The 25,638-nt window shown below is 39.3% G+C and overlaps 1 protein-coding gene across 2 annotated transcripts in view; it reads right to left on the reverse strand.

Annotated features, from left to right (window-relative positions):
- Positions 1 to 7,759: 7,759 nt before the first annotated feature.
- xpnpep1 (X-prolyl aminopeptidase (aminopeptidase P) 1, soluble) overlaps positions 7,760 to 25,638 on the reverse strand; it is a 67,946-nt gene continuing 50,067 nt past the window's right edge. For both annotated transcript variants that reach the window (XM_062033380.1, XM_062033381.1), the window contains 9 exons: positions 20,824 to 20,882; positions 19,497 to 19,574; positions 17,386 to 17,457; positions 17,253 to 17,313; positions 17,070 to 17,139; positions 16,292 to 16,465; positions 11,491 to 11,567; positions 11,308 to 11,406; positions 7,760 to 8,054 (listed from right to left, as the gene is read on the reverse strand). In XM_062033380.1, the coding sequence (XP_061889364.1) occupies positions 7,935 to 8,054; positions 11,308 to 11,406; positions 11,491 to 11,567; positions 16,292 to 16,465; positions 17,070 to 17,139; positions 17,253 to 17,313; positions 17,386 to 17,457; positions 19,497 to 19,574; positions 20,824 to 20,882 (810 nt within the window). In that variant the 3' untranslated portion in view covers positions 7,760 to 7,934. The remainder of the gene's footprint in view (positions 8,055 to 11,307; positions 11,407 to 11,490; positions 11,568 to 16,291; positions 16,466 to 17,069; positions 17,140 to 17,252; positions 17,314 to 17,385; positions 17,458 to 19,496; positions 19,575 to 20,823; positions 20,883 to 25,638) is intronic.

Consider the following 25,638-nt stretch of genomic DNA (forward strand, 5'->3'; position numbering starts at 1 on the left):
AAGAATATTTGTGAAATATTTCTTATTATGATTCAAATTCAAAAAAATTATTCTGGCAAATCTAGAAAATCTGTAGAATCAAATTTAAATCTTATTTCAAAGTCTTTTGAATTTTTTTTTTAAATTTTTGTTCTGGAAAATCTAGAAGAAATAATGATTTGTCTTTGTTAGAAATATAGCTTGGTCCAATTTGTTATATATTCTAACAAAGTGTAAATTGGATTTTAACCTATTTAAAACATGTCATCAAAATTCTAAAATTATTCTTAATCAGGAAAAATTACTAATGATGTTTCATAAATGTTTTTTAAAGTTCTTTTCTTCTTTTTTTCGGTTGAATTTTGAATTTTAAAGAGTCGAAATTGAAGATAAACTATGTTTCAAAATTTAATTGTCCTTTTTTTCGTGTTTTCTTCTCTTTTAAACCGTTCAATTAAGTGTAAATATCATTAATTATTAATAATGACATAGAGTTAAAGGTAAATTGAGCAAATTGGCTATTTCTGGCAATTTATTTAAGTGTGTATCAAACTGGTAGCCCTTCGCATTAATCACTACCCAAGAAGTAGCTCTTGCTTTCAAAAAGGTTGGTGACCCCTGGTATATATTATATACTATAATATTTTCAACTTGTATAGTGAAAAAATGCAAACTCAAATGATCAAATTAAATAAGAAAAATAGATGCGTACAATAGACATTTTTATAAGCATTAGCAGCATCATCGTTATGTTTCGACGTTTGTCTGGACCACGGGATGGAGAGGCGTCAGGCAAGTGCAGAAAAGAAGCCCTTTTTATTAAAGGAAAATTAGAGATGTCCGATAATATCGGCAGTCCGATAAATGCTTTAAAATGTAATATCGGAAATTATCGGTATCGGTTTCAAAAAGTAAAAATGTATGACTTTTTAAAACGCCGCTGTACGGAGCAGTACACGGACGTAGGGAGAAGTACAGAGGAGTTGCGTCTCCCAGTCGCACTTGTCAACCCTCCCGATTTTCCCGGGAGACTCCCGAATTTCAGTGCCACTCCCGAAAATCTCCCGGGGCAACCATTCTCCCGAATTTCTCCCGATTTCCACCCAGACAACAATATTGGGGGCATGCCTTAAAGGCACTACCTTTGCGTGCCGGCCCAATCACATATCTACGGCTTTTCACACACACACACACAAGTGAATGCAAGGCATACTTGGTCAACAGCCATACAGGTCACACTGAGGGTTGCCGTATAGACAACTTTAACACTGTTACAAATATGCACCACACTGTGAACCCACACCAAACAAGAATGACAAACACATTTCGCGGGGGAACATCCGCACCGTAACACAACATAAACACAACAGAACAAATACCCAGAATCCCTTGCAGCACTAACTGTTTCGGGACGCTACAATATACACCCCCCACTATACACCATACCCCCCCCCCCCCCCAACCCTGCCCCCTTCAACCTCCTCATGCTCTCTCAGGGAGGTGGTACTGTTGAGTTGATTTATTTTGGAAAACCTTGTTACATTGTTTAATGCATCCAGCGGGGCATCACAACAAAATTAGGCATAATAATGTGTTAATTCCACGACTGTATATATCGGTATCGGTTGATATCGGAATCTGCAATTAAGAGTTGGACAATATCGGAATATCGGATATCTGCAAAAAAGCCATTATCGGACATCTCTAAGGAAAATGGTAAATGGTAAATGGGTTATACTTCAAGGTACTCAAAGCGCTTTGACACTATTTCCACATTCACCCATTCACACACACATTCACACACTGACGGCAGGAAAAGACAGGGTACACAAAAAATGAAAATGTGCAGCTGCGTGAAGTGCACAAAGAGCAAACAGGCGTATGAAGCGCAATGCAAGCAAAGCGAATGATCCAGCCCTAGAAAGCCCACAGTCGTGAGAGATCCTGACAATCCTGCTAATAATATACAACAAATGTACCTCGCCAGGCTACTTAACCTAAAGGGGAACCACACTTTTTGGGGAATTTTGCCTATCGTTTACAATCATTATTAAGACAACACAACGGATTATTTTGTTATAATGTACTCGAACTCGTAAATACACGTAAATAAAAGTATGTTTACAATGGAGCCAATGGGAGGTCCTCTATTTCGCCCATAAAACCCAATAAATAACCATCCAAAAACCACCAACAATACTCCATTTGTGACTATTAACCAAGTATTAGTGGTATCTCGACTATGTTGAGGACTTTACCTATCTGGGAAGTCTCGTCAGTAAGGACAACTCTGCACAAAAGGACATTAGAGCAAGACTCGAAAAGGCACAGGGTGCTTTTGCTAGGCTACACACCATCTGGAAGTCCAAGCAATATAGCTTAAAGGCCTACTGAAATGAAATGTGTTTATTTAAACGGGGATAGCAGATCCATTCTATGTGTCATACTTGATCATTTCGCGATATTGCCATATTTTTGCTGAAAGGATTTAGTAGAGAACGACGATAAAGGTCGCAACTTTTGGTCGCTGATAAAAAAAAGCCTTGCCTGTACCGGAAGTAGCGTGACGTCACCAGAGGGAGGACTCCTCACACTTTACTATTGTTTACAATGCAGCGAGAGAGATTCGGACCGAGAAAGCGACAATTACCCCATTAATTTGAGCGAGGATGAAAGATTCGTGGATGAGGAAAGTGAGAGTGAAGAACTAGAGAGGCAGTGCAGGACGTATCTTTTTTCGCTCTGACCGTAACTTAGGTACAAGGGTTCATTGGATTCCACACTCTCTCCTTTTTCTATTGTGGATCATGGATTTGTATTTTAAACCACCTCGGATACTATATCCTCTTGAAAATGAGAGTCAAGAACGCGAAATGGACATTCACAGTGACTTTTATCTCCACGACAATACATCGGCGAAGCTCTTTAGCTACTGAGCTAATGTGATAGCATCGGGCTCAAATGCAGATAGAAACAAAATAAATAAATCCCTGACTGGAAGGATAGACAGAAGATCAACAATACTATTAAACCATGGACATGTAAATACACGGTTAATAATTCCCAGCCTGGCAAAGCTTAACAATGCTGTTGCTAACGACGCCATTGAAGCTAATTTAGCAACGGGACCTCACAGAGCTATGATAAAAACATTAGCGCTCCACCTACGCCAGCCCTCATCTGCTTATCAACACCCGTGCTCACCTGCGTTCCAGCGATCGACAGAAGGACGAAGGACTTCACCCGATCATCCATGCGGTTGGCGGCTAGCGTCGGCTAGCGTCGGCTAGCGTCGGCTAGCGCGTCTGCTATCCAAGTAAGTCCTCCTGGTTGTGTTGCTACAGCCAGCCACTAATACATCGATCCCACCTACAACTTTCTTCTTTGCAGTCTTCATTGTTCATTAAACAAATTGCAAAAGATTCACCAACACAGATGTCCAGAATACTGTGGAATTTTGAGATGAAAACAGAGCTTTTTTGTATTGGATTCAATGGGGTACCAATACTTCCGGTTCAATGATTGACGTCACGTGCATACGTCATCATACATAGATGTTTCCAACCGGAAGTTTCGCGGGAAATTTACAATTGCCCTTTATAAGTTAACCCGGCCGTATTGGCATGTGTTGCAATGTTAAGATTTCATCATTGATATATAAACTATCAGACTGCGTGGTCGGTAGTAGTGGGTTTCAGTAGGCCTTTAAGAACAAAGGTCTGACTTTACAACGGTAATGTAAAATCTGTATCGTTGTACAAAAGTCGAAGCCTTCCACCATGGATGCCTCAGGAAACTGTCGAATCTTCTGGCCTGAGAAAATATCCAATGCACATCTATACAAGAAGACCAAGTGCAACAGTGTGGTGCTAGAGATCAAATGCCGCCGATTCCAATGGCTTGGGCATGTTTTCAGGATGGACCAAGGCCGCATCCCCAGGAACGCACGACGATGGACTCCACCTGGGAAAAGGAAGCAAGGCCGGCCCAAGAACACGTGGCGGTGTACGGTGACAGCTGAGCTGAAGGAGATGAACTTAACCTGGGGCGAGGCACAGCATGTTGCTCAAGACCGGTCCAGATGGAGGCAGATCGTCGAAGCCTTATGTCCCGTCAGGGACGAAGACGATTAAGTTAAGTAAGTTAATTAGTAAGTCGGACACGTATCCAGTGAGGGTTGGACTCCGCCAAGGCTGCCCTTTGTCACCGATTCTGTTCATATCTTTTATGGACATAATTTCTAGGCACAGTCAAGGCGTTGAGGGGATCCGGTTTGGTGGCTGCAGGATTAGGTCTCTGCTTTTTGCAGATGATGTGGTCCTGATGGCTTCATCTGGCCAGGATCTTCAGCTCTCACTGGATCGGTTCGCAGCCGAGTGTGAAGCGACTGGGATGGGAATCAGCACCTCCAAGTCCGAGTCCATGGTTCTCGCCCTGAAAAGGGTGGAGTGCCATCTCCGGGTTGGGGAGAAGATCTTGCCCCAAGTGGAGGAGTTCAAGTACCTCGGAGTCTTGTTCACGAGTGAGGGAAGAGTGGATTGTGAGATTGACAGGCGGATCGGTGCGGCGTCTTCAGTAATGCGGACGCTGTATCGATCCGTTGTGGTGAAGAAGGAGCTGAGCCGGAAGGCAAAGCTCTAAATTTACCGGTCGATCTACGTTCCCATCCTCACCTATGGTCATGAGCTTTGGGTTATGACCGAAAGGACAAGATCACGGGTACAAGCGGCCGAAATGAGTTTCCTCCGCCGGGTGGCGGGGCTCTCCCTTAGAGATAGGGTGAGAAGCTCTGTCATCCGGGGGGAGCTCAAAGTAAAGCCGCTGCTCCTCCACATGGAGAGGAGCCAGATGAGGTGGTTCGGGCATCTGTTCAGGATGCCATTGGAACGCCTCCCTAGGGAGGTGTTTAGGGCATGTCCGACCGGTAGGAGGCCACGGGGAAGACCCAGGACACGTTGGGAAGACTATGTCTCCCGGCTGGCCTGGGAACGCCTCGGGATCCCCCGGGAAGAGCTGGACGAAGTGGCTGGGGAGAGGGAAGTCTGGGCTTCCCTGCTTAGGCTGCTGCCCCCGCAACCCGACCTCGGATAAACGGAAGAAGATGGATGGATGGATGGAAGTTAATTAGTGGTATTGTTATTATAAGCGCTAACACAAACAAACTATTTGTAGTGGCGCCGTGATCACTAGCTTGTGTGCCAATGGTGACATCAAAGGCTGGTGAGTTGCTTTCTCGCGTCGGAGCTTGTGGAAGTATATTCCGGATAATAAAGCATGCATCTCACTTTGATAGTAGAAGGATGAAGACATAATCCGACAAGTTGCTACACTTTGACAGCCATTTTAGACCTTGAATTGTCCAGGACGACACGAAAAAATGCTTGGTTCTAATCCCCCGAATCTTTGCAAGGATTATGAGTCATTCTTCATCTAAATGGGCACCCTAGCAGTCAGCATCCTAATGACAGCAGACCTTGTACAGTAAGTGTGGCGTTAAAAACTCAGAAGTGTCAGTAATGGTCAAAATCATTGAAAACTACAATTCCCAGAATGCCAAGGTAAAATGGCCGCCACAATTACTGATTGAAGGCACCTGGAAAGGAAGGAGGTTCAGTCAGACTCATTCACCAAACAAGCTGCATGCAAGGAAGAACAGCAAGCAGCCACAACCGCAAGATCCACTCTACAAATTTCTCCAAACACACCAATGGTCGGTGAATATGCTTCATTTGATGACGATCGAAATGCTTTGTTTGATATGCTTGACTTGTACCTGCAAGCTTGTTAAGTTGCTTACTCAACTATCTTAATTTGTGTGTTTAAACTGCTGGGTTCAAGTTGTATCACTTTGAGCACTGACTGCATACTGTGTTTGACCAGTTTAAAGCACACGTAAAAGTTTAAAGCTGAAGTTAAAATGTTAAATGGTTTAAGCTAAAAGGTTTAAAGTCAAAGCTCATGGTTTAATGTTTAAAGTTAATACATTATGTAGAAAGTTTAAAACATTATTCAGAGGTTTAAAAGCATTTGTAAAACATTGTTTGAAAATATCTGTGTAATCACATTAACATCTCTGTTTCTGTGGTTTGAAGGTTTGCAACCTGATGATTATTTGAAGATCAACTGAAATGAAACCAACTATGCTTCAAGTTGGAAAATAAAAAGTGGGTCAGTTGGAAATCGTGAGTTGTCCGTGGGTCCTTTTGGAGTAGAAGAGTGAAACTTAACAGTAAGCGATGTTTTATTATGTTTGTTGGCTCATGAATTGAGCAGTAATCAGTGATGGAGTTGGGGGGCAAAAAAACGGCAAACGTGATGCATTTTTTCAATCAATGTTTATTTATATAGCCCTAAATAGCAAGTGTCTCAAAGGGCTGCACAAGCCACAACGACATCCGCAGTACAGAGGCCACATAAGGGCAAGGAAAAACTCACCCAAGTGGGACGTTGATGTGAATGACTAAGAAACCTTGGAGAGGACCGCATATGTGGGTATAACCTACCCACATATTCCTAAAATGATCAAAATACGTACATATGAAATGTTATAAATGTGCCTGTTACTACATTACATATATACTTACATCATGTAGTATATAAAACCTTAATGGAGGTGTTTGGATGTTTTTAAGGGCTTCATAGGCAACATAGAGCGACGTCCGTAGGCTCCATTGTAAGCGGACTTTTAATCACATTTATTTAATATTTAGAATGCATATAAAAATAAAGACATATGCCGGGGACGGCGTGGCGAAGTTGGTAGAGTGGCCGTGCCAGCAATCGGAGGGTTGCTGGTTACTGGGGTTCAATCCCCACCTTCTACCATCCTAGTCATGTCCGTTGTGTCCTTGGGCAAGACACTTCACCCTTGCTCCTGATGGCTGCTGGTTAGCGCCTTGCGTGGCAGCTCCCGCCATCAGTGTGTGAATGTGTGTGTGAATGGGTGAATGTGGAAATATTGTCAAAGCGCTTTGAGTACCCTGAAGGTAGAAAAGCGCTATACAAGTATAACCCATTTATCATTATCATTTGTGTTATTGTCTCACATAATGATTTTGAATGATAGGCAAAATTCCCAAAAGAGTGCAGTACCGCTTTAAGACCCACCTTTTATTTTAATAATTACTATATTCATTGAAACTACACTAGTGAACTTGTAGAAGAGTAAAACTGTTGTTAAAATCTTCGCCAGCCCCTCCATCTCTTTCAGGATGGATAGCTCAGTTGTTATGGCACTTAGAGTACCAGTCAAAGGACATTATTAAAGCATGCTTTTTAAAAACAATTTTTTTACAGCGATTTGTGATTAAAAAAATATAAATAAAAAGTCCCTATTTTCCCAAGAACATTCCTATATATTTAAATGTTGCCAGGTGTGTCTTTGTCCCTTTTTTAAAAAACAACATGATAAACATCAGTAAAGGTCGCAAGTAGTGACTTAATGTTTTTAGCAGCGCAAATGTTAATTTTGCACCAAATAAGATTAAGATATGTCACAACATTTTTTTATTACCAATTTGTCTGATGTTGCGTGTCAGAGGAGAAATACTTGATGTGGAGGTCCTCAGGGGCTTGTGAGCGCTGGCAGAGCAGTTCGGGGCAGAGTTCTCACAAGAACTCCAATATATTCTCAGTCTGATATCTAAAAACATTTGGGGGGGAATTGATGACAGAGTAATTTTCCTTCTTCAATGGAGAGCTGTTTCTACCATGGTGTTGTCTGACTAATTCTTTGCACAACACAATATACACACTTTTTGATACATTTCATAGATGATAAAGTAACTGAATACTTCATTGTTTTCACTGGTCTTTTAATAAAAGTCTTAATACAATGCATGTTTAGAAAAGAAGAGCCACAGAGGAAGGAGAGACATATACTGTAATAATATTAATACAAACAATGATGACTGCACAGCACCAGTTGGCACAATAGTCCTGGCCAATGTTTTTGCTCACATGATGGGTTGGGTTTCTCTGATGAGCCACTCCAGCGCCTCCTTCCTTCCCTGACGCTGCAGTTCCGCTCCGACCACCTCCCGACAGGTTCTGTGGTAGTGGTTCACCCAGTCACACTGCAACGCACCAACAGCCAGTCAGTGAAGGTGTTCCATTGTCCACTCGGGACTCTTTTTTTTTTTTTTTTTTTCATTCTTTCATGCATGAATTATGATAACCTACTTCCAAGTGTTTTTATTACACTCCAAGCATGAAAATCTTTCACATTGTATTTTTTTTTTACGCATAGTGTAACACTTTAGTATAGGGAACGTATTCAGCATTAATTATTTGCTTATTAAAGTAACACATACTTAATTTAGAGTTATTTGGACACTAGGGGAACATATAAGGGTTAGGGTTACTAATAAGCAATAATTCTGAGGTTATTGAGGGAAGACTCTTAGTTAATGGCTTACTGGTTGTATAATAAGGCCATGCATAATAATGCATTAAGTACTTAATAATGACTAAGAGCCAATATGTTACTAATTTGCATGTTAATAAGCAACTAATTAATGGTGAATATGTTCCCCATACTAAAGTGTTACCACGTATAGTTTTGAAGGAGGTGGTGAAATGTCCACTAGGGTGCACAACACGTTAGAGGTTTAATTTTAAAAAAAAATTGTAAAGTTTTTTGTGATTAAAAAAAATAGTTTCAGATAGGACTGGGCTAATGTTTAATATCGGTCAATATCGATAATTATTGCTATTTTTTAGTACCTATTGTAAATAAGGACCAGCTGAAAAACAAACATAAACATTTTTATTTAAAATGCAACCTTCCTCTGATTACAATCTCCAATCTCAAGAAAACATTTTTTTTACAGGTTTACTGGAAGGAAGTGCAATAAACCTGTTCAGTTCAGTTTCAGTTTATTTCGAACATTCATACAAATCCTAAAATAAACATTCATACAAATCCTAAAATAAACAATTCCAGTTGTTTCATTACGGCACGTCCGAAAAGGAGTAGGAAGAAGCAGAGCTTATTAATCCTACCCCTTTTCACAACACAGCAATTTTATCCAATTTCCTTGTTCTCTGTAAAAGAACAGTTTAGTTTAGTTTAGTTTATTTTATTAAGGATCCCCATTAGTCTACACCGCAGTGGAGACTATTCTTCCTGGGGTCCAGGCAAAAAACATCACACAATCACAAAACAAAAGATTAAAATGCAGAACAACATGATCAAATAATAAAATGTTGTAATACAAAAATAGCAACAACAAAGAACCAAAAAAATAATAATAACTTCGAGTTTACATATTGTTCATACCAAAGATAAAAAGAGCAATATAAAAATATATATATATATATTTTTGCAAAAAAAAATAAAACAAAGAACCAATGGCCTAAAATATATACATTAGTGTACCAAAGACAAACAGTAAGTGACGAAAAAAGTTCCATCCACCATTCATTCATTCATTTCCACAGTGAAGTGTGGAAATGAATTATTGTTATGGAGTAATTACTATTTAAATATTACTGGCCAAAACTAGTATTATCTTGTTATATTTTGTCATTTTTTTTATTTATACAGTCCAGCACTTTAGTTCCTACCGTTGTTTTCAAGTACCCAAGTAGGGAACAGACTAGGGTTGAAAAGAAAAAAGGTGAGATATGGTCAGTTTTGAAAAATTTAAAAAACTTCTATACTGTCGATGTGACGTTTCCTGTTTTATCGATAATTTATTCGCCTCTGCAGCACTCCTTTCTGGTTTCTCTTTTCACTCCATGCAAAGAATCAACAGCGAGACCGCATGATGGCGCAACCAAACTTGATAGTTGATATTATGTGATTGGCTGTTAGTCTGTTCCTCCTATACTCATTGATCACTTCCTGTGTTCTTTGTTCATGCAACCAACCCTGCATCGTAACGTCCGTTTTCTTTCGATATACATATACTGTAAATCCTAAAATAAAAAGCACCCCTACTTTGTGGAAATTCACCCTCTGCAGGGGGTTCCAGAAAGCAATCCCCGTGATAATCAAAAGAAAAAAGCCTTTTAATAGCTGTCTACTGAAATAACCACTTCGCATGAAAGGGTTTTTTAAAATACAGTTTATATAAGATAAACTTTAGGCATTTTTTATGTTAATTTTTAAAAGACTAAGTCAAACATGATAGAAAAAATGTATATTTTAATAATAAAGTAAAATTAAATACAATCATTTTTGTTTAAATATAAGTAAAATACCTGAGTAGATTGTAATAAAACGTAAGTCGTATTTCTTAGCAGCGTTACGCTTGTTTAAAGACTGCCATATTGATCATCATTATCATTAAAATTAGTATCATACTGTCATGGCCCGGGCGCATTCATCTATGAGCCCACCGCGAAGCGCACCTCGGGACACGCCCACGGCCGCTCATCTCCTGCATGCGTCACTCCGGCCCAGCTGCAATCAATCTGCACTCAGCGCACCTGTGATTGGTGAGCCTCCTGGGCCTCTTAAGCCAATGCAGACCTGCGTTCCGTGCCAGAACGTAATATTCTGTTTGCGTACAGTTAGCCACGTCATGCTCTATGCTCACTCTCGCTCTGTGTTTTCTTCCCCGTTGTATTGATTGTCTCGTGCCCTCCTTGTCGAGCCTACTCCAGACCTCAGTTCCCGAATTGACAAGATGTGTGTCTCGTCTTTTTCCTTGTTTCCTCTGTCTCCCTGACTGCCTCTTGGAACTCGACCTCCCGCTTGGACACAGACCTTCTATGCCCCTCTTAGCCCCCGACTTCCTGCTTGTTTGACGGATCTATGAGCCTGCCCTGCCCCCTTTAGGACTTGCTCAACATTTACGGTAACACTCAACAGTTAATTCCTACACATAGTCACACACATACACACTCTTGGATTTTTGTCACACTGCATTCTCTAGTTTACTAAGAGTATTGTTTTGTCATATATATATATATATATATATATATATATATATATATATATATAAACATTGAGCAAAACTACGCCCCCTGTTGTCTGTGTCGTCGACTCCCCCAGTACATAACACATACCTCTTCAAACGTTAACGTTCCCAAACTTTGAATCACTGCATCGCCTCAGGTCGCGTTTGTGTGTGTGTGTGTGCGTGTGTGTGTGACAGGAAGAAAAGCTCTGACTCGCTTGGGTAGAAGCTGCTTGGTGCCACCCGCTGGCTTGCATGTATAAACTCGAGACCTTCACTACAAGATGTCTTTTTTTAGGGAAAATTGGGTTATTACAGTAAATAACTCTTATGTTTGTGGAAAATGGCTTGGCTAGCACAAAGGAGGCTACTGTGTCATTTGAAACCAAGTGTAGATAACACGACCAATTAAAAGCTTTACCTCCTTCTGTGTGAGCAGCTCTGTGTTCATCATCTTGACTTGGATGGGAACCAGAGTCAAGGGCTCAAATGTCAAGCTGCCACGGTTTCTGTAATTGTACTACATAGACACCAAATACATTATGTATGTAATTATTATATTATTACAGGGGATTGATTTAGTTCAGTTCAGTCAGTGTCTTACTTTGGGCTTAGTTGGGACAACAAGAACCACATTTTCAAGCCTGATGCCAAAAGCTCCATCTTCATAATAGCCCGGTTCTAGAAATAAAACAAGGAATATGGTTAACAAATACACAGACAGAGACAGCCTGATCTAATTAAGCTTTGCATGTATTAAAACATGTCCAAACTTGATAGTACACACAAAAGTGATCTACTAAGCTGGTGCGCATAGGATTGCGTATCGTAAAGGCCTACTGAAAGCCACTACTACCGACCACGCAGTCTGATAGTTTATATATCAATGATGAAATCTTAACATTGCAACACATGCCAATACGGCCGGGTTAACTTATAAAGTGCAATTTTAAATTTCCCGCTAAACTTGCGGTTGGAAACGTCTATGTATGATGACGTATGCGCGTGACGTCACGACTGCAACGGAAGTATTCGTACCCAATGTGTCACCATACAAACTGCTCTGTTTTCATCGAACAATTCCACAGTATTCTGGACATCTGTGTTGGTGAATCTTTTGCAATTTGTTTAATGGACAATGGAGACTGCAAATAAGAAAGTTGTAGGTGCAATCCGTGTTTTAGCGGCGGACTACAGCAACACAATCAGGAGGTTGTGTTGTTTGAGCTGGATAGCAGACGCACTACCGTGAGTACAGCTTTGGCTTCCAAACATTTGATCGCTTGCCCGTACGTGCGTGTCGCTATGTGCGTGTCACGTACGTAACTTTGGGGAAATATATGTTTCTTGCCGACTCTGATGGCGGCCGGGGTGTCGTCGAAAGCTACAACGCCCGCCGCCGCTCCGTAGTTAGCTTCAATTGTTAAGCTTCGCCAAGCTGGAAATTATTAACCGTGTATTTACATGTTCATGGTTTAATATTATTGTTGATCTTCTGTCTATCCTTCCAGTCAGGGTTTTTTAAAATGTTGTTTCTATCTGCATTTGAGCCCGATGCTATCACGTTAGCTCCGTAGCTAAAGTGCGTCAACGATGTATTGTCGTGGAGATAAAAGTCACTGTGAATGTCCATTTCGCGTTCTCGACTCTCATTTTCAAGAGGATATAGTATCCGAGGTGGTTTAAAATACAAATCCGTGATCCACAATAGAAAAAGGAGAGTGTGTGGAATCCAATGAGACCTTGTACCTAAGTTACGGTCAGAGCGAAAAAAGATACACCCTGCACTGCCTCTCTAGTCCTTCACTCTAACGGTCCTCATCCACAAATCTTTCATCCTCGCTCAAATTAATGGGGTAATCGTAGCTTTCTCGGTCCGAATCTCTCTCGCTCCATTGTAAACAACGGGGAATTGTGAGGAATCCTTCCTCCTGTGACGTCACGCTACTTCCGGTATAGGCAAGGCTTTTTTTTATCAGCGACCAAAAGTTGCGAACTTTATCGTCGTTGTTCTATACTAAATCCTTTCAGCAAAAATATGGCAATATTGCGAAATGATCAAGTATGACACATAGAATGGATCTATCTCCGTTTAAATTTAAAAAATTCATTTCAGTAGGCCTTTAAGTGAGCAGAATAATGAGTACAATCCATTTGGTGTCGGTCTTCATGAATATGCAGAATATATGCTAATTATCAGACCGTCCACATGGGAGAAGATGAAAATATAATCATTTAGCACTCGCAATGTGATTTATCAAGAATAAAACTGTTCTGCGACCCCTGTTTTGCATCTACATTTAGCATGTCTGGAATGTTCATGCAAACTCGCACAATTAAGACGGGTATATACTCTTGCGTATATACTTTGATGGCGTCTTGATTTGTTTAAAGATCTTCGCAGTGGCTGGCCCGTGACTTGTAATTCTCCTCCAAAACACTAAGATGCAGTGTGTACTGAAGGAGCAACCACAGCTGTCGTTGACTAGATATAGATAGATAGATAGATAGTACTTTATTGATTCCTTCAGGAGAGTTCCCTCAGGAAAATTACAAATATTTACCTTCTTGTGAAGAGTGATGACAACCACAACATCGACATCTTTGTTGGCACTTGCATTAATCATTTAGAAACATAAGCCTTCTTTTAGTGGACTATTTAACTCATGAGCCAGAGTAAAAAAAAAAAAGAAGTGACGATTAACTGTGGAACCCTCTGAACAAGTCGCGGCAGAGCACGGGCAAATTCGCAACGCTATGCGGCACTTCGGAACATAGGGCACGAGAGAGCTATGTAATTGAAAATAAACAAAACTGTTAAATAACTATTGTCGCGACCTGCCGGTGTTTACGTTTAAGTTAATGTGTTATTAAATGTTCAGAGTTCCCATGTTCGTGAACATACCGCGCCTGAAAAGTGTTTGACGAAGAATAAGAAAGTGTTGCGTGTGAGACAAAAAGACGTATGTGCACGAGAAAGAATATGTCGGAATTTAACCTGTTGTTAGCACAAGAATAGCAGTAAAAGTTAAAAATAGCGTCGTACTCTGTGCGCCTTCTTCTGGACGAAAAAATGCAACAAGGAGAATAATTTAAGTTGAAGTTAAAGTACCACTGATAGTCACACACACACTAGGTGTGATGAAATTAACCTCTGCATTTGACCCATCCCCTTGTTACACCCCCTGGGAGGTGAAGGGAGCAGTGAGCAGCAGCGGTGGCCGCGCTCGGGAATCATTTTGGTGAAACACTTAGTAATTATTTTTATAGCACACTAAGATATTAAATAAATATCAATTTGCATGTGCAAATATTCAGTCACTGTTGTTTTATCTCATACGATAATTTGTGCATTTCAAGCACAACGTCTACTCTCCTGTGTTTTGGGACCCTCCTCGGCAAAAACTGACCAGTCACGACTCTGCGGTCCGTGTCGTTGCTGACGCAAAGCTACAATTTTTGGGTGGTGCACGTCAGGGTCTGCAGGAGGGTACTCAGAGGGAGGAGCAAGACGGTGTCGCTATTTACGCGAGTTACCTGACATACAAACGGCTGTGAGAAAAGAGTTGCTGCAATGACAGATTATTAAGAGGGTACATTCTGCCTGTGTGCGTGTCAACATATTGGGACTATCAGAAATAAAAATACTAGACATATCGTCTATTCAGTAATATACATTATATAATTTTTTCAGCTGCTAGATGACTTAATAGGCTGATTTAAACAAGTTAAGTTCATTCGTTTTGGTGTCTGATGGTGTTTTTTTAATGACGTACATTTTTTGGATACACACTATATTGCCAAAAGTATTTGGCCACCCATCCAAATGATCAGAATCAGGTGTCCTAATCACTTGGCCCGGCCACAGGTGTATAAAATCAAGCACTTAGGCATGGACACTGTTTCTACAAACATTTGTGAAAGAATGAGCTCAGTGATTTCCAGCGTGGAACTGTCATAGGATGCCATCTGTGCAACAAATCCAGTCATGAAATTTCCTCGCTCCTAAATATTCCAAAGTCAACTGTCGGCTTTATTATAAGAAAATGGAAGAGTTTGGGAACAACAGCAACTCAGCCACCAATGTGGTTGGCCACGTAAACTGACAGAGAGGGGTCGGCGGATGCTGAAGCGCATAGTGCAAAGACTTTCTGCACAGTCAGTTGCAACAGAGCTCCAAACTTCATGTGACCTTCCAATTAGCCCACGTACAGTACACAGAGAGCTTCATGGAATGGGTTTCCATGGCCGAGCAGCTGCAAAACTAAGCCAGAAATCACCAAGTCCAATGCAAAGCGTGGGATGCAGTGGTGTAAAGCACGTCGCCACTGGACTCTAGAGCAGTGGAGACGCGTTCTCTGGAGTGATGAATCATGCTTTTCCATCTGGCAATCTGATGGACCAGTCTGGGTTTGGAGGTTGCCAGGAGAACGCTACATTTCGGACTGCATTGTGCCGAGTGTGAAATTTGGTGGAGGAGGAATTATTATGTGGGGTTGTTTTTCAGGAGTTGGGGTTGGGCCTTAGTTCCAGTGAAAGTAACTTTGAATGCTCCAGGATACCAAAACATTTTGGACAATTCCATGCTCCCAACCTTGTGGGAACAGTTTGGAGCGGGCCCCTTCCTCTTCCAACATGACTGTGCACCAGTGCACAAAGCAAGGTCCGTAAAGACATGGATGACAGAGTCTGATGTGGATTAACTTGACTGGCCTGCACAGAGTCCTGACCTGAACGTGATAGAACACCTATGGGATGAATTAGAACGGAGACTGAGAGCCAGGCCTTCTCGACCAACATCAGTGCTTTTGGGAAGAATGGTCAAATTCCTATAAACACACTCCGCAACCTTGTGGACAGCCTTCCCAGAAGAGTTGAATCTGTAATAGCTGCAAAAGGTGGACCGACATCATATTGAACCCTATGGGTTAGGAACGGGATGGCACTTCAAGTTCATATGTGAGTCAAGGCAGGTGGCCAAATGCTTTTGAAAATACAGTGTATATTAAAATAATATCTCCTATATAAAAAAACTTCTTGCGATATGTGTTTTCTTGCTTCTGGAATGATTCCGAACAATGTGGCGCCCTCCAGGGGTTGAGAAGTATTTCAGAAATTCAAAGGATGGGATTGCTCTGACAAGGAAATCATTCATAAAAGGTTTGAAGATCATTTGAAAATCGAAATTTACTGTTTCTATTTTCACATAGTTTATTTTACCCTCTAGGCTCCAATCAACCTTATAGCAGACTACCGTGACCTAGATGACACATGCCTTAAAATACTAAATTGAAGAGCAATCTCTGAAACTGTGACAGGAATAAATTTGACCAATCTGATAGGTTTCTTGACAGGTAAAATATTGTCAAAAAAGGTTTTTCCATGTCTTTCTTTTTCTGCCATACCATCGCTGACGATCATGCCTGCCTCCAGAGGTTCATCAGCGAAGGTCTTGTAGCTAATGCCACAGGGTCCCTCGTGGACGTTGAGGAAGCAGCCGACGCCGTGACCTGTACCGTGAAGGTAGTCCAGGCCCGACTCCCACAGGGCAGCTCGTGCAAACGAGTCCAGCAGGTGGCCTGGAAAGTGAATGGAAGTTTCCAGTCAAGCATGCACACAATTTTTTTTCACGTCCCACCATGTGTCCACACTACTTGTACACTAATATTACAACATCTAAACTAGCGGGATCTACATCGGAGGACACATGTTGGTATAATTCGGTTTTAAATGAAAAATTCCGGCCAAAGTTTTGCCATGGTTTTCATACACCGTCTCCGTTATAATACAACCAAACTATGCGTGTAACAAACTAGTCCATTTGCCTGCTTAATATTCCACAAAATGTAATGTCCAATTAAAGAATCATGCATTGGTGACCCTGTCTGTGCGCTTTTTTATTGTCTACGACTGCAAAATAACCCATCATGGGGCCAAAGAAAGTTGCAAGTGTTAGCACGTCGATAAAGAAGCTGAGAAACACTATTGAATTCATGAAAGAGTTCCAGGCAAAGTAGAAAAATGGCATGCAAGTGGCACCACTCATCGCCAACAAAAGTCTTCAATAAAGGTAAAATATGTTAAAAGATAATTTATCCATTGCATTTGCCATTTATATGTATTTTTTCTGCATGTAAAAATAATAATTTTCTCTAAAATTAAGTTCATATTTTCTGGTGTTACCTTTGGTTCCATTGGGAAATACTGCGGCACTGACAGCAATGTGTCCCTTTAGTACATACGTAAAGCATTCCTTAGAGAATAAACAGATAAGGAATGGGATTAATTACATCAAAACACTAGAAAAGTTATGTACTTTAATGTCAGTCGTCAGCATAGATTGTCTGAGTAAATAGTCCAATGTACCTTTTCATATGCAGACGGCGTCCCAAAGTGCACGGTGCGAGTGACATCTGTGGTACCGTCACTGCCGAAGACCAGACAAGTTCATTTAAAGCAAAGCACAGGTCAAGTAACATTGTGTGATCGTTTTATTTACATGTACTGAGCTCCAGAGTCGATCAGATACACTTCATTGACGGTGAGCGTTCTGTTGGTCTCAGGTAAAGGTCTACGATGACAGCAAACAGGACATTTAAATTATATAGAACAGGGGTGTCAAACGTACGGGCTACATCAGGCCCGCAAACACGTTTTATGCGGCCCGCAAGATGAGTTTGCTAAGTATACAAATGAGCTGATATTATTGAATGAAAGAAACTGCTGTTCTAAATGTGTCCACTGGATGTCACAAGAGTACACGTAACTTCAGAGGGGGCGGAGCTATGTGGGTATTAAGGGAGCGACAACACTTCTGTGTTCGGACACTACCTACTTTCGCTGCTTATTAGTGATAGTAAACAAAATGTGAATTGTTCTGTTCATGCCTTGATTGTCAAAGATGTTGTTGGTAATGGGGACACATTAAAATTTTGTGGGTGCACATAAATGTTCAGAAATAATATGTATCCCCTTCTAACTTAATGTGTGATTAATGAAATGAGTCCAAATTCACAAGTTTTGTTGTACAAAACCCAAAACCAGTGAAGTCGGCACATTGTGTAATTCGTAAATAAAAACAGAATACATCCATCCATCCATTTTCTACCGCTTGTCCCTTTCGGAATGATTTGCAAATCCTTTTCAACTTCTATTGAATAGACTGCAAACACAAGATATTTAAATGTTCGAACTGAGAAACTTCATTTTTTTTGCAAATAATCATTAACTTAGAATTTAATGGCAGCAACACATTGCAAAAAAGTTGGCACAGGGGCATTTTTTTCCACTGTGTAACATGGCCTTTCCTTTTAACAACACTCAGTAAACGTTTGGGAACTGAGGAGACCAATTTTTGAAGGTTTTCAGGTGGAATTATTTCCCCATTCTTGCTTGATGTACAGTTTAAGTTGTTCAAATCTCCGTTGTGGTATTTTAGGCTTCATAATGCGCCACACATTTTCAATGGGAGACAGGTCTGGACTACAGGCAGGCCAGTCTAGTACCCACACTCTTTTACTATGAAGCCACGCTGTTGTCACACATGGCTTGGCATTGTCTTGCTGAAATAAGTAGGGGCACGCATTTGTTGACAAAGTGGTGACCCTCGCCCCATCCTTGTTTGTGAATGACTGAGCATTTCATGGAAGCTGCTTTTATGCCCAATCATGGCACCCACCTGTTCCCAATTAGCCTGTTCACCTGTGGGATGTTCCAAATAAGTGTTTGATGAGCATTCCTAAACTTTCTCAGTCTTTTTTGCCACTTGTGCCAGCTTTTTTGAAACATGTTGCAGTTGTCAAATTCCAAATGAGCTAATATTTGCAAAAAATAACGTTTTCCTGTTCGAACATTAAGTATCTTGTCTTTGCAGTCTATTCAATTGAATATAAGTTGAAAATGATTTTCAAATCATTGTATTCTGTTTTTATTTACGATTTACACAACGTGCCAACTTCACTGGTTTTGGGTTTTGTAGATGATGCTACATATGTACAAAATAAACCAGATGGTGTTCTGTCTATCTGTGTTGGCCCTGCGATGAGGTGGCGACTTGTCCAGGGTGTACCCCGCCTTCCGCCCGAATGCAGCTGAGATAGGCTCCAGCACCCCCCGCAACCCCAAAAGGGACAAGCGGTAGAAAATGGATGGATGGGTGTTAGTACATCAATTGAGGAAAATTAGTAAATTACATTAATAACATCTTGTAATTTGATTTTGATATTATGAATAACTTCATCTTTTGATAGATAAAAAAACTAACAATGGAGCATTTTAAAACGCTACTAGACTAAATTCCACTTATTTGACTGATTAACATTTATTTAGAAAATATAAATAACGACAAATGAATATAGAATACTATTAATCGCAACATGTAAATATAAAAAAAAATTACGATTTGAAAATTTTCAGAATGTGCTTGCTCTATTTTTTATTTAATTTTTATTTTTAACCCTGTTTTTAGGTTATCATGTCATAATTATACCAGTCCGGCCAACTTGGGAATAGATTTTCCTCAATGTGGTCGCTGACCTGAAAGGAGTTTGACACCCCTGATATAGAACAAGGCAAATAAAAGCAATAACCTGAAATCATGGGTTTACTCACCTGTAATGTATGATTGCTGCATTGGGACCAACACTGGAGATTGTGGGGAAACTGAGGCCCACAAACTGTTTCTGCTGGCTGCAAAGAGACAAATCAGAATATAACTGCATATGTACGCAGATAGTGCTTCTAAGGATCAGGTCTTAGAACATGTTGTAAGCATAGCAAAAAGAGGGGTAGATATTTAAGATTTTACAAAGCTACTCATTAAAACGTTATATTTGTTTTATATTTGTCAAGAAAGTTCATTTTAAACAACTGTGTGTGGAAAAACGTCCTGGGTTTTTAGTATAATATGATAGTGAAATAACATTCCAAGGATTTTCGATAAGTATCTTTTTGGATTTGTATGCCATAAATAATACTTATTCCAATGAATTTTGTTTAGTATACTATTTTGCTTATTAGAATAGGGTAGGCAAGTATCATTTGTGGATCTAATTAAAATCTTACACCCTTCTAGTGCTCTGGATCCTAATCATTAAGATGAATTTGTTTATGCGGCCGGCAATAAACAATAGTCTAAAACTGAGGTGTTAAACGTACGGCCCGTGAACAGATTATATCCGGCCCATGGGATGAGTTTGCGAAGTATAAAAATTAACCTGAAATTTTTGAATGAAAGAAACAGCTCTTCTAAATGTGTCCACTGGATGTCGCAATAGCAATTCTTTGTAGATGACGCTACATATGTACAAAATAAACCAGATGATGTTAGTACATCAGTCGAGGAAAATGAGCAAACTACATAAATAACATACTGTAATTTGATTTTGATATAATTGTTTTCTCTTGATAGATTGAAAATCAACACCAATGAGTTGACTGATGAACATTATCACATAATTTATTCAGAAAATATAAATAACGACAAATAAATTACATATACTATTAACCGCAACAGGTAATTGTAAAAAAAAAACCCAACATGATTTGTACAATTTCAGAATGTGCTTGTTCTATTTTTAAACAAAGAAAACAATCTGAAGTTGTCTTTATATTTAAGTTATCGTGCCGTGATTTTACCGGTCCGGCCCACTTGGGAGTAGATTTTTCTCCATGTGGCCCCCCCATCTAAAATGAGTTTGACACCCCCGGTCTAAAAGATATGTGCTCCCTCTGCAGGTGCTGTTGTTTCTTTTTACACTTCCAGTAGAGGGCAATATTACTCCAGGAGAGCATCCCTTGAGACAGCTCTTATATGATATGATATGATATATGATATGATAGACTTTAAAACGTGGACACGTAGTTCAATTGGATGATATTATGTCAACCAATTATCAAAGACACTTTTGCCTGAAAATACACAATGATTAAACATCACCTGCGTAGTTCTTCAGCCTTGTCAGCAGCAGAGATTTCTGTCACCGTGCCCTTTGGAATCTATAAAGACATTATGATGACAATATATGACAGCAGCTTAAGCAACCTTAGTTACAATTGCATGACATATTAAAAATGTTTTCTAAGTGAAATGAAAACAAATCTAAAAATGCATCCAAAAAGCGATGAGGAAATCATTCTAAAGATAACATAAGGCATCTTAACCATTATACTTCTACAAAGCGAACAAGTGCAACATAGTGACTTTTAAAGGGGGCAGGGAGACTGACAAGCACTAACATTCACACCTATGAATTTGTATTTTTATTTGTTCTTTGACCTGTCCTGCCACTTAGGCAAATGATATTGTTGATGTAGACTCACATATCAGCTGTACAGATTTACTTTACAAACTAAGTGTGAGATACTTCTCTTGTTGCCTTATTTGTATTTTGGTAAATGGTTGTACTTGTATTTGACTTTATTCAAAGGATTTATATTAATGTTTGGCGCAGCTGGATCGGATGCACAGGGGGATAGAAAGAAGAAGAAAAAAGGATGACAGAGGGGGAAATTGCTGGGACAAGAGGGGGATAAGACAGAGACAACTACAACTACAGAAAAACATCAGCAAATAGGATATGTACAAATATGATACCAAAAGTGATAGCAAAGAAGCAGTTAGTGAAGTAAATAATAATAACACAGAAATGACAATAATTATTACACTACAAATGGAGTAATAAAAATACCAATAGAAATAGCACTATTGATAATGAATAATAATAATATACCTCTATCAACAATCCAATGTTTTCAAATGCAACAATACATATATGTAAAGATAACTTGAATTACAAAAGAAAGCAGACAAATGGAGGGGAAGAAAGAGAAGCAAACTGTATTAACCTTGTAGATTGTTATAATAAAAATAGGTTAATCTTTGTCAGTGTGCCGTGCTTTACCCAGTTTCTCTGAGGGGAACAACGTTAATATACAGTACAGTCCACAAGATTGGACACACCTTCTCATTTCAATACGTTTTCTTTACTTTCATGACTTTTACATTGTAGATTATCACTGAAGGCATCAAAACTATGACACCTGTGAAGTGAAAACCATTTCAGGTTGTGAATGTGAAGTGAAAACCATTTCAGGTTATCACTTCATCGAGAGAATGCCAAGAATGTGCAAAACAGTAATCAGAGCAAAGGGTGGCTATTTTGAAGAAACTAGACTATAAAACATGTTCTCAGTTATTTCACCTTTTTTTGTTAAGTACATAACTCCACATTTGTTCATTCATAGTTGTGATGCCTTCAGTGACAATCTACAATGTAAATAGTCATAAAAATAAAGAAAACGCATTGAATGAGAAGGTGTGTCCAAACTTTTGGCCTGTACTGTATGTTTGATGAAACGTGATTACCGTATTTTTCGGAGTATAAGTCGCTCCGTAGTATAAGTCGTTCCGGCCGAAAATGCATAATAAAGAAGGAAAAAAACATATATAAGTCGCACTGGAGTATAATTCGCATCTTTTAGGGAAATTTATTTGATAAAACCCAACACTAAGAATAGAAGTTTAAAGGCAATTTAAAATAAATAAAGAATAGTGAACAACAGGCTGAATAAGCGTACGTTATATGACGCATAAATAACCAACTGAGAACGTGCCTGGTATGTTAACGTAACATATTATGGTAAGAGTCATTCAAATAACTATAACATATAGAACATGCTATACGTTTACCAAACAATCTGTTACTCCTAATCGCTAAATCCCATGAAATCTTATACGTCTAGTCTCTTACGTGAATGAGCTAAATAATATTATTTGATATTTTACGGTAATGTGTTAATAATTTCACATATAAGTCGCTCCTGAGTATAAGTCGCACCCCCAGCCAAACTATGAAAAAAAATTGTGACTTATAGTCCGAAAAATACGGTATATGCATATGTGTTTGTATATGTACAGTACGTGTATATGTATGTTTCTACAGTGAAGGTGCGTGTGGATGTATGTACCGTGAGTGTGTACGTATGTACTGTATTTGTGTATGTACTATACCTACTGTATGTAGGTAAGTACCAATGTGTGCGCGTATGTACAGTATGTATGATTGAATATTCGTATGTATGCATATATATATATGCATATATGTATGAATAATTGTGTGTAAGTGAGTATGTACATAATGTGTAATTGTATGTACAATATATTTGTCTCCAAGTGTTTGCAGGAGCTTTTCTTTGCCCTACAGTGGCAAATGTGTGTGGAATTATTAATCATATTTAAATTGAGCCGCAGCATTTTGCTAATTGCTAGATTATTGCATGTGTTTTGGGCTATGCTACATGTCTTTTAGACCAGAGGTTCTTAACCTTTTTGACCTCGGGGCCCAACTCTTCCATTATGGTGGGGGTTGGGGTCTGGAGCCAACTTAAATATTAACACTGAATTAGTAATCTTTTGATTTTAATCGTATTCAACAACTATATCTAACCTACTTACGGTTTACAACCTTGTCATATGATATGTAACCATGTATTATTCACAAAGATTAATTATGTAACACATAAACCTTTAGTTTCATGTCAAGCTGATTAGAAAAATAAACACTAACCAAATATACTGCCTAAGAAAGAAGTTAAATACCTGACGAAAAATACATTTACATGCAATTATGTTGTGCTTAAATAAATAAACCACATTGATTATAAACAATAATATATTTGTTTCTTAACTAAACGGTCAATAACATTAAAGTGCACATGAAAATACAGCTTCACCACTTAAGTCCTATTTTTTGCGCTTAAGACACTTCTCAATGACTTTAGCTCTGGGCCTCTTTTTGATGTTGCTAGTCACACAAAAAAAAAAAAAAAAATGTTTTTGTCATAGTGACTTGGATTGTGATTTAAAACACTGCCCAGGAAATAAATGCATACTTAAATATGAGATAAAGATGAAGAAAATGTTTCAATACAAAGTGTGAGTTGTGAATAGTAACATGTTAATGCTCTGGCAAGAAAAGCAACTTCACTTTGTTTGGGTCGAAAAAAACAATGAATAAAACAAATGTTACAAAACGGGTAGTGATCGACCATTTTTATTTTGTAAAAGTATCTCTCAGAAGAAAAAAGGTTGGAGACCCCTGGTTTAGACTCTGAGATTTGATGCTGCCTGTTGCATCGCCAAGTTTTCTTGTTGTACACATTCCTTTGGCGAGAAACCATGCTTCCTAGCAAGCCTACCATGTTGTTTTTGTGCACCGTGACGCATTGGTGTGGCACTTACGACTTCGGAGAAAGTGAAACTGCTTCTTGCAAATCCTATTTTTTATTCATTATTCTTTGTATAACAAAATCTATTTATTAGGCTAGCTGGCTCATCTTGCTCCATTTTGCCTGTCTGTTATGCTTTGGTCAGTGTGGTACCTGAGAGTTGTGGTTTGTCATGATGCATAGGTGTTGGACGTCCAAACATTTTACGTGATTAAATCAATAATTAGTTACCGCCGTAAACACCTTTTTTGAGAGAGCCCTAATTATATTATGTTACTTACACTACCGTTCAAAAGTTTGGGGTCACCCAAACAATTTTGTGGAATAGCCTTAATTTCTAAGAACAACAATAGACTGTCGAGTTTCAGATGAAAGTTCTCTTTTTCTGGCCATTTTGAGCGTTTAATTGACCCCACAAATGTGATGCTCCAGAAACTCAATCTGCTCAAAGGAAGGTCAGTTTTGTAGCTTCTGTAACGAGCTAAACTGTTTTCAGATGTGTGAACATGATTGCACAAGGGTTTTCTAATCATCAATTAGCCTTCTGAGCCAATGAGCAAACACATTGTACCATTAGAACACTAGAGTGATAGTTGCTGGAAATGGGCCTCTATACACCGATGTAGATATTGCACCAAAGACCAGACATTTGCAGCTAGAATAGTCATTTTCCACATTAGCAATGTATAGAGTGTATTTTTTTAAAGTTAAGACTAGTTTAATGTTATCTTCATTAAAAAGTACAGTGCTTTTCCTTCAAAAATAAGGACATTTCAATGTGACCCCAAACTTTTGAACGGTAGTGTAAAGGGGAACTGCACTTTTTATTGGAATTGTGTCTATCATTCACAATCCTTATGTGAGACAAGCACACGTTTATCTTTTTTTATGCATTCTAACTTGTAAATAAATGCGAGCAAAAGTCACCTAACAACGGAGCTAACGGGATTCACTCAATTCCACTTTTGAAAACATCCGAAGGGCTCCATCATTATTTTACATACATGCTGGAAGTATATATGTAATGTCATACCAGGCATATGTATATTACACTCAAAGTTTAATATAACATGGTCGTTGGGGTCCATATAATACAGATTGCGTAATTCCCGAGATTGCGTTATTTAAAAATTCTTATTTTTGTACCCCTTTTCGAAAATGCTATGCGCTGTAGCTCGGCTGCCTAAACCTGCTTGGTGGATAGTGCCTCCACGTGACGTGATGTGAATGGTGGATCGTGTTCTCACATCACAGAATGGGGGGAGTACGATCCACCAGTAGGTTTGGACAACACTGGATCGAGATCTGTATGTATTTATTTATTTAAATTCCTTCTTTTTGGAGCCTTTCACATAGATTTACTGTGTAAGTCTGACGATTTGGTCGCATGTCTGTGAAAGTTGTTACTCCCAGGATGCAAAGGACGGCAGGAAGCAGCTTGCAGGTAAGAATGCTTGTTTAATTCCAGTACGAGGCTCAAAAACAAACAGGGCATTAGCTAGGGCTGGGCAATATATCGATATAC

This window comes from Entelurus aequoreus, linkage group LG22 (genome assembly GCF_033978785.1).
Source record: "Entelurus aequoreus isolate RoL-2023_Sb linkage group LG22, RoL_Eaeq_v1.1, whole genome shotgun sequence".
NCBI lineage: Eukaryota > Metazoa > Chordata > Actinopteri > Syngnathiformes > Syngnathidae > Entelurus > Entelurus aequoreus.